This window comes from Colletotrichum orchidophilum (genome assembly GCF_001831195.1).
Source record: "Colletotrichum orchidophilum strain IMI 309357 chromosome Unknown Scaffold_17.1, whole genome shotgun sequence".
Classification (NCBI taxonomy): Eukaryota; Fungi; Ascomycota; class Sordariomycetes; order Glomerellales; family Glomerellaceae; genus Colletotrichum; species Colletotrichum orchidophilum.
Window position 1 is genome coordinate 218,283 of NW_019172973.1, and position 11,199 is coordinate 229,481.

Below are 11,199 nucleotides of genomic sequence, written 5' to 3' on the forward strand. Positions count from 1 at the left end.
TTTGATAGGCGATATAACGGTGGAGTAAACATTTGCTTTCTTTTCTCGTCAGATCAGGTATGATCTCCACCAAGCCTCTTCTTCTTCCAGCCAAAGCCGACGGCTTCCAGGCTTACCAAACATGTGGCCCTCGCCCTCGACCTCCCTGATCCTCACATCCCCTCCCTTGTCCTTGACAGCTCGGTAAATGAGTCGGGCTTGCTCGATCGGTACCACGGTATCCGCCACACCGTGAAGGAGGAATAGCGGTGCCCCAATCTTGTCGGCATGGTAGAGAGGGCTTCGCTCTCGGTATCTTTCTTCCTTTTGCTCGTCCGTCATGCCCGGATCAAGAACAAGCGCTCCCATGTACTCAGACTCGAGCTTGTGCGTGGAATCGTTTAGCTTCTTCACATCGCTCACACCGCACACGCAGAATCCGGCGTCAAAGATTGTGGGGTGGCGGACCAGGGCCTGGAGGACATTGTACCCTCCGGCGCTTGCACCGACAATGCCCACCTTGCCGACTCTGCCTGCTTCGACCAGGTGCTTCGCGACTTCGGCGGCATCGTCAGCGTCGACGATGCCCCAGTTACCAAAGAGTGCTTCGCGGTACTCTCGGCCGTGTCCCGTCGAGCCCGTGTAGTTTAACGCTAGATGGGCGTAGCCACGTGCAGTGAAATATTGAGTCCGTAACTGGAGACCAGAGCCGGTGTAGCCCGTTGGTCCACCGTGCGAGGAGATGACCAGAGGAGGTCGCGTACCATCCGGACCGAGGAATTTTGGGTTCGTTGGCATCCACAGGGTGCTGTATATCGTGCGAGATGGCGTCCCCTTTGACTGAAACTTTACGAGTTCCGGCTTCGAAAAGAGTAATGTGTCCAGGGTCTCGTTTGTAGTTCCTCGGAGAATCGTCGTGTTCCCACTGGCAAAATCGATTTTGTACAAGGCAGACGGAGAGCTGGATTCGTCCGCAACAAGAAGCAACGATTTCTCGTCCAAGCGAGCCATCGCGTCATTAACAATGCCGCAAATGTTGGATGGTCCGATGGGTTTCCAATCGTTCTTCTCAAGATCGATAAGAATCAGCTTTGCCTCGCCAAAAACCACGGCAGCCGCAGCTACGTAGCGGTTTGACAGTGGTGCATATGTTTGACTAAGGTCGAGCATCGTCAGTATTACCCCTCACGCAACTCGCAAGTTTCCAGGTCAACCAACCTTCCCTGAAACCATCGAATCTCCCCAATCTCAGCAGTCTCCAGTCCTGCCAATTTTATTTGTGTGGGCTTTTCCGCACCTGGAGCGAGACGAAACAGTCGCCGGAAACCGTCAACCTCAATGCCGAGGAACAAACTCCCATCGGGGCCCCATCGAGGTTCGGCAGCTCCCTCTCTGTCGTTGCCCGCAACTAACGTCGCATTCTCGACAGTCGCTGCCGACGTCCATTCGGCAATGAATACTTTGGCCGATGCGAATGGCAGATCAGGCTGATCCCACTCCATCCAAGTCAGCCTCTTGCCGTCGGCACTGAATTGCGGGGTGTAATAAAAGTCAGCACCCTCAACGACACGCTTGACATCGCCAGTATCCGCATTGATAGCGACGACGTAGTTCCGGATCCCATGGGGAGTGTTGATTGTGTGATCCTCTTGGTTGGCCAGAACCCAGGGGTTTGTGGGGTTGGCGCTGAAGTTTGAGTATCGCAGCTTCGAGTCGCCGGTCAGATCCGACACCTTGCCAGTGTCCGGGTCGAGTATCTTGACGGTATCGTCCCGGTTGGAAAAGATGATGGATCCATCGGCGGTCACGTCGTAGGGGGAGCCACCATACTCATAGACTGTGTTGCCGGCGCTGTAAGGCGCTGGCAGCAGGTCCTTCAGGCCACCGCCCTCAATGACCTCGACGAAAACTTTGCGCCCGTCATCCTTGGACTCGATGAAGAACGACCGCCCCGATTGACGCTTTGCGTCAGTCAGCAAAGGGTACCCAATTAGCCGCCAGCTCGCCGAGGTCACTTACATGGACTCGAGGTGACGACACAGACCAGCTCTTAGAGGTTACGGTTTCGAGCGTGATTGGGCTCTCCCAATCGCCATATCGGACTATTTGTTTGGTCACCATGGTGTCGTCGACCCGCAAGGAGGCGGTTGGTCAAGCTTGGATGTTGGAAGGGATACTGATACGTCGTCGTCGTTGCTTATTGCGTCCGTATGTGAGTCAGCAGTGGTTTGAGGGGTTGACAAACGGATGCTAACGTGAAGTGAGTCGCACATCCGAGAAAGGCAGGAGCCACGTGCCGGGTTTACCGGTAGCGAGCGACGGTGAAGCCCCGCTTTTCGGCCGATGTAGTCTCCGCATCCATCTGAAAGTGGGGGAACTCGCCCTGAATCGTCGGCGTTGCTGTCCGTTTGGCTTGTGTGTAACTACCTTAGGATAGTTCTTGTAGATGATTTGCAAAACTGGGGCCGTTTTTAGATGACTGATTTTGAAAAATTGTAAAAGGACAGGAAAACATAAAGCCAGGAAAATAACCAGATCAGAAATCGCATTGATGACGACCGCTAGCGTAGGGTAAGGTAGTTAAGCTCAGAAAAGTTCGAACCTTGCCTTATGCAGCGCATGTTCTCTTTGTATATCAGTCTCTCGGTACTATCCTTTTTATAAAAAAAAATACCCTTAAGGATAAAAATCCATTTACCAAATTCACCTTTCCCAGCAATACCATCCGCCCAACATCATGGTATACTTTGCAAGTATACACTGGCCCTTTGCCCCATTTTCAATAGTGGCTGTCTATGTACGCAACATCTGGTCCATATCTCCTGGGTAGGGGTTGAGATGCTAAAGTTCAGCCATCAACTCCTGAATTCTGAGGGCTGAAGTAAGACTCTGGAGCCCAAAAGGCAATCGATTACTGGGTCTAGCAGAGAGTTAATGGCTCTTCCATAACCAACGCTACTGAACAGTGGTGTTCGCAACTTACGTCTTTTGCAAGATCTGTTGCGTATGAGGCGGTCGACTCACACTTTGAGGTAATTAGAGACCTGTGGGCCCCGCGGGGGAGTCTCGTTCCCATGTCAGGCGAGTCCACCTCACACAGCCCTTGTCCTATGTCTTGCGCATCAAAGATGATTTCTTGCTGACCGTCATGTCTACTGCGGTTCTGAGTCAGTGGTCTGAGACCGCAATCATCTTAGCATCTCGCGGCAAAGTTTGAGCCTTTCACTAGCTTCCCTCAGGAGCTCTGAGTGAGACTGCTCAAGGCTCATCTTCATCAAGTCAAGCAGTTCCGGTAACCTCTCATTAAGGTTCCGCATAGATTCCTCGTCCAGTTCCTCTAGACTCGCAAAATGTGCCAAGTAGCGAGCAATGTCGCTATTTCTTCCCGATGGCGCGTTCTTGTTGGGTAGACCCATGGCTTGTACAAAGGACCAAATCGTCAAGGTCGCATAGTACACGATCCACGGCCGATGGGGATCCGACTCGCTGCGGCAGGAGTAAAAGGCAGAGACCGATTCAGGCAGGGGTCCGAAGTTGCTCGTCCGCCGTTTCGGATTTTTTTGGTCTACGAGAACCCGATAAAGCAGTTTGAAGGCGTGTAAAACGCCGTGTGGGGTAGATGGAGCATTCGACCAGGTCCTCATTCTCGCTACAGCGTTGGCATGATCGCGCGTGGAGACTTTGCGACCGACTAAACGCTTTACGCCGGCGTACACCTGGCAATCGACGATATCTACGTGAAGGCTGATATGGGCCAGGTGGTAGAGAACAGCGGCGGAGTGGATAGGTCCGTTGGAGCTCGATGGCTGTCCGGGCCCTTCGGATGTGTCGTTTGCACCAACAGCGTTATCAAAGGACTCCTTCCACTCGTCGAAAGCGCTGAAAAGGATCTTTTTCCAGCTGTCGTGCGTTTCTGTGCTGGGTGGGCGCAGGTCGAGCCACTTGAGGTGAGACTCCCGACGAGACAGGTGCCATCCGACGCTCAGTAGTCCCGACATTATAATCATGCGTCCAAACGTATGGGTCTTGACTTCTTGTCCATGCAAAGCACTTTTGAGGCCATCAAGGAATGACACCTGCTTGATGCCGTACATTCTGTAGTTTCCGTCCAGTTGTCGGAAGGCGTTTGGGGTCGCGGCGGTCCACAGACCATCGTCGCAGGGCAAGGGAAGCCGGATCTCGTGGGGAGCCATGTCTGCGTTGTGGCCAAACAAAGCTGCGTGGATGGTGTCCATCATAAAGGCCGCAAAAACTACACGATGCATCGATTCGCTATCGGCCCATCGGATCCACCACGTTCTCGAGTCTGACGAGGGCCCGTCGTTCGATAATGGGGCCGCTTCTTCTGGAGGCGATTCACTTCCTCCTCTTCCGATAAGAGGGCTTCCTCTCCGTAGGAGAGTCAAAGTCGCCGAGTGGTATATGTGCGCTCTCTCGTGCATACGTCTAGAGGAGAACATCTTCTCGTAGAATTCGAGCAGCAGAAGAGCCTGGGATATAGATAGGCCCACCGGCGGCGATGCTTCCTCGTGAGTCAAGATTTCCCATCGGCTGCTGGAAATGATCACATCTGCGAGGCCGCCATACTGTTCCAAGTTCCCGGTCGCATCTCTGCTGCTCAAGGATGCAGCTCCCAAAGCAATCATAACCATCAAAAGGAAGATGGAGCAGCGATTCGACGAAAATGTTGGCTGATGAACGATCGGCAAGCGTGGAGATATTCTCTTCCAGTATTCCTGCAAGCAATCTCTCATCATTTCAAGATTCAGAGCAGGTAAGTCTCCACCGCTCTCCTGTACAAGGCTTACTATACGCGGCTCGTATTTGGGCTGCTTATGTCGGAAAATCTTTAACCATCTGAGGACCTCCTGCCGCCGATGCTCGCTGATGAGTTCGTCGCTGACCTCAACTTGCCGAGGTGGGGTAGGGTCTAGTTGTGAGCGGCTCGTCAGTGACTCGTAGTCGTAGTGAATGTTATTGTTGAAGGTCGACTCAAGGCCACCTTCGAGAAAGGGTAGGTTAGTGATGCCGTTGAAATCACCAAAGCCTGCTTGTGCATCGAATAGCCAACCGGCAAAGTTTTCCCTTGAAAGTGTCTCGTCAGGCTGAAATCCTCTCGGGTCAAAAGATGACATGAGTGGCGGGGCTTCAGGCAAGGAAACCTGATCACGTCCGTAGTAGGTGGATTTCGAGCGCCCCATGTCCACAGCCATGTCATCAATGGACGGCCAGGTCGCAGTTTGACTGATCCTTGGAACATGCTGAACCAAGGACGGATTCGATGCACCAGTTGTCGGCGTGGGCGTAGCAGAGTCCGGAGTCAGCAAGATGGCGGCATCGTGGGGGCCGCTCGTTGAAGGTTGAGGAAACGCCAGCCGGGTTAGTGGGCCCGAAGTCGGCGATGACACGGTCGGAACAGACTGCGTGCCAGATGCCGCAGAGGCGAAACTGGGCGCGCGATTGCGAGGGATGTACGATGACGAGTGGCGCTTCTTGTGACGCGACAGCAGGTCAGCGCGAACGAACTTTTGATCGCAGCCTGATATATCGCAGATGAAGATCTCTTTGGGGTTATCTGTGGAGACGCGTCAGTTCTGGCTCTGACATTCCAGGGACCGCGGATAGACAAGGTAGTCAACTAACGGTTCAGCTGGTGTCTTTGAAGATGCTCGGCTCTTGAGTACAACTTCTCGCACCCTGGATGCTCGCAGACGAAGCGTCGGGGCGCACCTCTGCGGCTCGCGCGTTTGTAATTGACTCCAGCATTGCCAGGTGGACTAGGGGAAGGATGGCTCGCCATCGCCGGCAGTCATGAGAGCATCGTTGGAGAAGTAGTACGCTTGGCAACTTGGTGCAACTCGGATTTATCGTGGGCTAAGCCCGTGGCCGTTCAGGGGGTGGAGGAGCTCTCATGCGCAAGGCGCAAATATGGCACGCCAAGAGAGATGCGTAGGACGGCCTGAAGAGATTCGGGACAGCCGACGAGATGGAGACGGATGTGAGGATGAGATGCGATGGAATTGGGGATTGGCAGATTTGCGCCTCAGGTGTTCGGCCCAACGCGGGGAATGAGAGTGCTCCTCCGAGTCCTCCCCCAAAAATTGCCCCCCTTCCCCACACGCTCCAAGCGGGAATGGGGAAGGCGCGAGAGGATTGGGAGTAGTAGACCCCCACGCCGACACAGTGCCGCACTGTTTTCAACGACTGTGGACTGTGTGGGTCTTTGCCTCGTCAGAATCCCCAGATAGGCGCAATTACCTAATCAGATCTTACACTATCCGTACTTCATCTTCATCCAATCCATGTTGAGACAAGTCACTGCCTACATTGTACAATGATGTTGATACTTACAGGCAGACTTGAATTGATCCTTTGGTTTCTTTTGTGAAAAGAGCTGTCTGCGCTGAGCTTCTTCAAGAGGTATACACCCCAGGCAATCACTACGTAGTACAGAGAGAGTTGCGGAGCGCCCCAACAGAACATCATTACATAAGTTATAACGAGGTTTCGCAACAACTACTAGGTAAGTTGCCACGGCTTGAGAAGTTTGCAAGATCATGAAATGATGCCGTTATCAACCACTAGGCAAACAAGACCGTCAATGCGATCTTGGTCGGATCCGCGCATCCAAACCAGACAAATACGAGGAGGGAGTGGGGGTGATGCGCCGGCAGAGCCCAACCGTTCCGGCCATAATCTCAAACGGGAAGATAGTGCTGGAGGCATTGGGGATGATCCACGTGATGATCGACGCCACCGAGGGCGCGGTCATCCCCGGCCTGGTCAACACCCACCGCCTCGTCTCCATGAGCCTCATGTGCGGCATTGGCGTGGACCAGCGCCTCTGGCACAGTCGCACTTCTTATCAAGCACCTATACCAGGTGGCTTCCTGCGATAACCGTCGAGTAAATGCGCACCTCTGCCCTCGTCGGCGCCCTCGAGGCCATTGACTCCCACCTCACGAGCGACTTGAACGCCCGCGGGGACATGAGATACATGCTCACCAGGCACGAGTACATCCACTGCACCAACTTGACGAACCACGAGATGAGCCTCATCATTGAGACAGGGGACAAGATGGTGCTGACGCCCGACACAGATACAGAGATGAGCATGGGTTTCCTCCCGTGACCATGGCTCTTGCGTATGGCCTGAAAAACTGTAGTTGAGCATCGAGACGTCGACCTGCGTGTCGCCGGTTCTGCTGTCCCAGATACGCCTCCAGCTGCAGGTGCAGCGCGGGATGGACCATTGCGCGTAACACATTGACCAGAGAGTCTCTTTCAAATCGGACTTTGGCGTGCGCGATGCCCTGATATGGGGCACGCAGAAGGGCGCCGAGGCCGTCGGTCTCGCTGACAAGATCGGCACGCTGACCCCTGGCAAGCGGACTGACTTTTTCGTCTTCGCGGGCAAGCGCACGCTCAGCGGTTACGTGAGTCCCTTGGGTCCTGCTATTTTGCATTCTACTCCGCTGGTGTTGATTTGATCCTGGTGAATGGGAAGATCCTGAAGCGTGAGGGTCAGTTGGTAGGCATGGACGCTGATGCCAGCCGCGACAAGGCGAGAGAAGGGCTGCGGCAGAGAATCAAATGTAACAAACGCCTACGCCAAGAGGACCGAATATGCAGGTTAACTAAGGCCGTTGTAAATCTTAATCTTGTAGCGTTCGAGCTCGATTAGGTGGGATTCAGTCGAGGGGAAAATTGGTTGGAGACGCAAAGAAAGAAAGAAGACGGCCATTACATCACGAGTCTCCAAAGAAGGATAGTCGACATTCTTGCTATGAATAAGTGGAGGTCTTGACCTCGGAAAGTAAATATCTCCATGGACCGGCCTTATATAATTAACGTCAAGATTTTGCCATCTTTACCCGTTTCGAATCCTACTGGCAATCCTCTTCAACGCCATATCCTCCTTTTCAAGCCTCTTGAAATCCTCCCGATGGCTCTCAGCAGCAGGGCCGACCACCTCCACAAGCTTCAAACTCGGCATCCCGAGATTCCCCGTCGGCGGCCCTGGTCGCCTATCAAGCCTCCCGTTCCTCATCACAATGTTGGCATCCGTATACTTCCTCAGCGGCTCCGGAATACTTCCCTCTTCCCTCATCTGATGCTCCAACACCTTGACCAGGTCCACAAAGACCAGCTTGCAAGAGGGCAGCTTGACGCCGAACAACGCCAGCGCGGCCATGGTCTCGCGCAAATCGTAGCTCACGACGCAAATCGTCGCGTACGCTCCGCCGCCCAGGGCGTCCAACGTCTCCTGCGCCTTGGCCTGCGCCTCTTCGTCATACAGCTGAATCGTCTCGTGTGCAGTAGTGGCACTATACCACGTCCACGGCCGCGGCTGGCAGTCGATGTGCACCTTTGACTTCTCGAGCATACAGATCGTCCTGATTTTGTAGCAACTCTTGGACGGGTCCTGCCGTTGGTCATCCAGGCGGCGCGATCGCCGCAAGAGCTTGTCCGCGGGCGACATGACGTGCAATTCCATCGGTCTGGAGCTCCATTCGCCTAGGTATCGGTAACTGTCCGACCTTTCGCAGGCCACGATGACGATCTGGTCGCTCGCCCAGCAGTCCGCGAGGGTCTCGTTCTCGTTGGCGCAGTCCTCGAAGCGCCGGAGCTCGCTTTCGCTGAGGAGTCGCGGCTTCTGCCGCGCCTTCTGGGATGCTGTTGTGGGCGTCATGAGAGAGGTAGGTTGACAAATAGAAGCAAGATTCGAAAAAGAAAGAGTTATATCACCCTGTGCCTTGGCAAGTTACTTGTGTGAGTGAAGCGCAAAGTTTCTTTCGTACATGAGAAAGTTCGTGCCATTTACATATACAGACCACAGTCCAGAATTGAAGTGTCCTGTTGACTCACTAATTGGTGGTATCCGGCCGAAGTAGTCGAGCGTCATTGCCACCCTTAGTCCTTGCTCAGCCTCAACACCTCAGCGTGACTCTTACGCCGATCGGGTTAGTGATGTCCGACTTCATATATAGGGCTTGCGCACAGACTCATTTCAAATAGAGCACATGAACATATGGTTTGAATCTCTTGTGAAGCGGCCTATGCGGTTGATGACTTTATTCGAATACAGTGTTGAATCTCTTGGACTAGGTAAAAAGAGCAGCCAACCGACTTACCCATGGTGATGCTGGTAAGCCGTAGCATTGAAGAAGAGACAGGATCCATGGACTTTTTTATCTTCTCAAGTTCTCTCACTTCTCCCAGATCATCGTCTTAGACCTCTGAGATGTCGGGAGAACGACGGTGTTAGTCGATGTGCGATATCCGACCGTCAATGTGCGAAGTTCGACCGTACTGATGCTGACATTCCTCCGACGCCCATTCAAGCTCTTGGGTTCATTTAGGTTGCATCTTACTCACTGCGATGGTGATTTGGTGACCCGATTCGGCGATCTTAGTACATACATCTACGAGACTACGTCAGCACGTCAGACTCAGCCACAACCCGTCTGGGGTTCGTCAAATGGACCAAACTGCGCGCTACTATGGAAATGATGCGGAAATGAACCAATCCCGTGGAACTTCATCGTAGGACATTATTTGTCACGCAGTAGTCTTCGGGCAATCGTCAAGGCAGTGAGCGCGGCGGTGTTCAGCTGGAGAAGGCAATTGAAGCTTTGGAGAAAGTCTACATGCTCTTGTCAAGATGGAACCGGGCAGAGTTGGACCAGTCTCAGATAGCAACATGAATCAAGATTCAAGAGAATTTGGAATGAATGTTGTAGATGCTTTGAGAGGCTTCATCGAGGCAGTTTCTTCTCTTCACATATAAACCCTCTCGTTGCCCAGGAAATTAACTCGAATCAACAAACTCATCACCAGAAAAGCTTACAGTAACAAGAACAGCAACAATCTTCCAACTTACATCTTGGCATTATTGACACTTCCAGCCATCAAGATGCTCAGCAACGCAATCCCCATTGCCATCGTGGCCCTATCCTCTCTCGTCATGGCTGTTCCCCATCGCAGAGACAACGAGTCGGCCACGGGTCTGAGTTTGACTGCTCAGCTTCAACTTGCGGACACGTAAGACGTCACAAGCCAATAGCAATGTTCAACTCAGCAACTAACACGGGTCACCAGCGGCGCTGCTCGATATCGTCTCCTTCCAAAGGACGAGGACTTTGTCTACGACTTCAACAAAAGCCCAGTCGCCCTCGCCAATCGCCAAACCTTCCCTGCCGTGGCGGGCTTAGGCGGTAGCATGGCAGTAGCATCATTGCCCGGTAAGTCACAGAATCCAGATCATGAATTCTGGTACAAAATTTATCAACATTCTAAACCAAAAAAAAAAAAAAAAGCCTGCGCCATGAGCTTCCTCCACCTCCACCCCCGCGCCTCGGAGCTCCTCGTCGTCACCTCTGGCCACCTCATGATCGAAATGGTCCCCGAAGCCGGCGTCCTCGGCCCCGACGGCAAGCAGCGCGTGATCCGCGCCGACCTGGGCCCCAACCAGATGACTGTCTTCCCCATGGGCTCGTTCCACACCCAGGTCAACCCCGAGTGCACCCCAGCATCGGCCGTCGTGTCCTTCACCTCGGATGAGGGAGGCACCAGCATGGTCGCGTCACAACTCTTTGCCCTGAGCGATGAGGTCATTGAGACGTCCTTTGGCTCGAGCATTGCTGGTGAGGATATTGATAAGGTGCGGCAGGCTATTCCCAAGAACCTCGTTCTCAAGGTGGAGGAGTGCCTGAAGAAGTGCGGCTTAGAGAAGCGGGGTCTCTGAATTCGGAGGCTCAAGACTACATGTAGTCTTGACTGCTCGAGAGTCACTCAACAGTGAAGTGACAGGTTTTAGGACCGTACAATCGAGATTCTCTCAAGATCTCTCGACTTTTCTCTTTATCTCTTCTTCGTTTCTGAACTTAGAACACTCGTTGGCAGCTCTTCCCGTTTCCTTGTCTGTCTCATCTTGAATTGGATTTCAGAACAGTGTCAGCAACTCTTCTTCTTACGCTCGTTTAACTTATACCTATGGTTAGATAGCTATCATATAACCCTTATGCTACCAAACATTGACGCGGTGGCGTCCTGTGATTACTTACCCCCAGACTACATAAGCTTACCTCTGGGTCTTTCCAACTAAACCGCTCCACGTTCCATTATTACTGACCTATTCCTACAATGGTGAGCGGGAAACCAGAACATACAGAAGTTGGGATTATTGATCCGTTGCTTATGTATTTTGAAGCTGAACGA

General features: G+C 53.0%; 6 protein-coding genes across 6 annotated transcripts; 2 read left to right on the forward strand and 4 right to left on the reverse strand.

The window, feature by feature from the left end:
• Positions 1–48: 48 nt before the first annotated feature.
• Positions 49–2,100, reverse strand: CORC01_02944 (prolyl oligopeptidase; the record flags this gene model as incomplete). The annotated part of the gene is made up of 3 exons (XM_022614594.1): positions 49–1,135; positions 1,198–1,940; positions 1,999–2,100. The coding sequence occupies 3 exons, from the start codon at positions 2,098–2,100 to the stop codon at positions 49–51; spliced, it is 1,932 nt and encodes a 643-aa protein (XP_022478895.1).
• A 1,067-nt stretch (positions 2,101–3,167) lies between these two features.
• Positions 3,168–5,779, reverse strand: CORC01_02945 (uncharacterized protein; the record flags this gene model as incomplete). The annotated part of the gene is made up of 2 exons (XM_022614595.1): positions 3,168–5,554; positions 5,623–5,779. 2 exons carry the CDS (start codon positions 5,777–5,779, stop codon positions 3,168–3,170), a joined length of 2,544 nt encoding a protein of 847 aa, XP_022478896.1.
• Positions 5,780–6,577: 798 nt separating this feature from the next.
• Positions 6,578–6,805, reverse strand: CORC01_02946 (uncharacterized protein; the record flags this gene model as incomplete). Its single annotated transcript, XM_022614596.1, has 1 exon — positions 6,578–6,805. The coding sequence occupies one exon, from the start codon at positions 6,803–6,805 to the stop codon at positions 6,578–6,580; it is 228 nt and encodes a 75-aa protein (XP_022478897.1).
• Positions 6,806–6,889: 84 nt separating this feature from the next.
• On the forward strand, positions 6,890–7,469 carry CORC01_02947 (uncharacterized protein; the record flags this gene model as incomplete). The annotated part of the gene is made up of 2 exons (XM_022614597.1): positions 6,890–7,060; positions 7,254–7,469. The coding sequence occupies 2 exons, from the start codon at positions 6,890–6,892 to the stop codon at positions 7,467–7,469; spliced, it is 387 nt and encodes a 128-aa protein (XP_022478898.1).
• Positions 7,470–7,849: 380 nt separating this feature from the next.
• Positions 7,850–8,671, reverse strand: CORC01_02948 (uncharacterized protein; the record flags this gene model as incomplete). The annotated part of the gene is made up of 1 exon (XM_022614598.1): positions 7,850–8,671. The coding sequence occupies one exon, from the start codon at positions 8,669–8,671 to the stop codon at positions 7,850–7,852; it is 822 nt and encodes a 273-aa protein (XP_022478899.1).
• A 1,224-nt stretch (positions 8,672–9,895) lies between these two features.
• CORC01_02949 (uncharacterized protein) lies at positions 9,896–10,726 on the forward strand (the record flags this gene model as incomplete). Its single annotated transcript, XM_022614599.1, has 3 exons — positions 9,896–10,023; positions 10,081–10,223; positions 10,299–10,726. The coding sequence occupies 3 exons, from the start codon at positions 9,896–9,898 to the stop codon at positions 10,724–10,726; spliced, it is 699 nt and encodes a 232-aa protein (XP_022478900.1).
• Between the last annotated feature and the right edge of the window lie 473 nt (positions 10,727–11,199).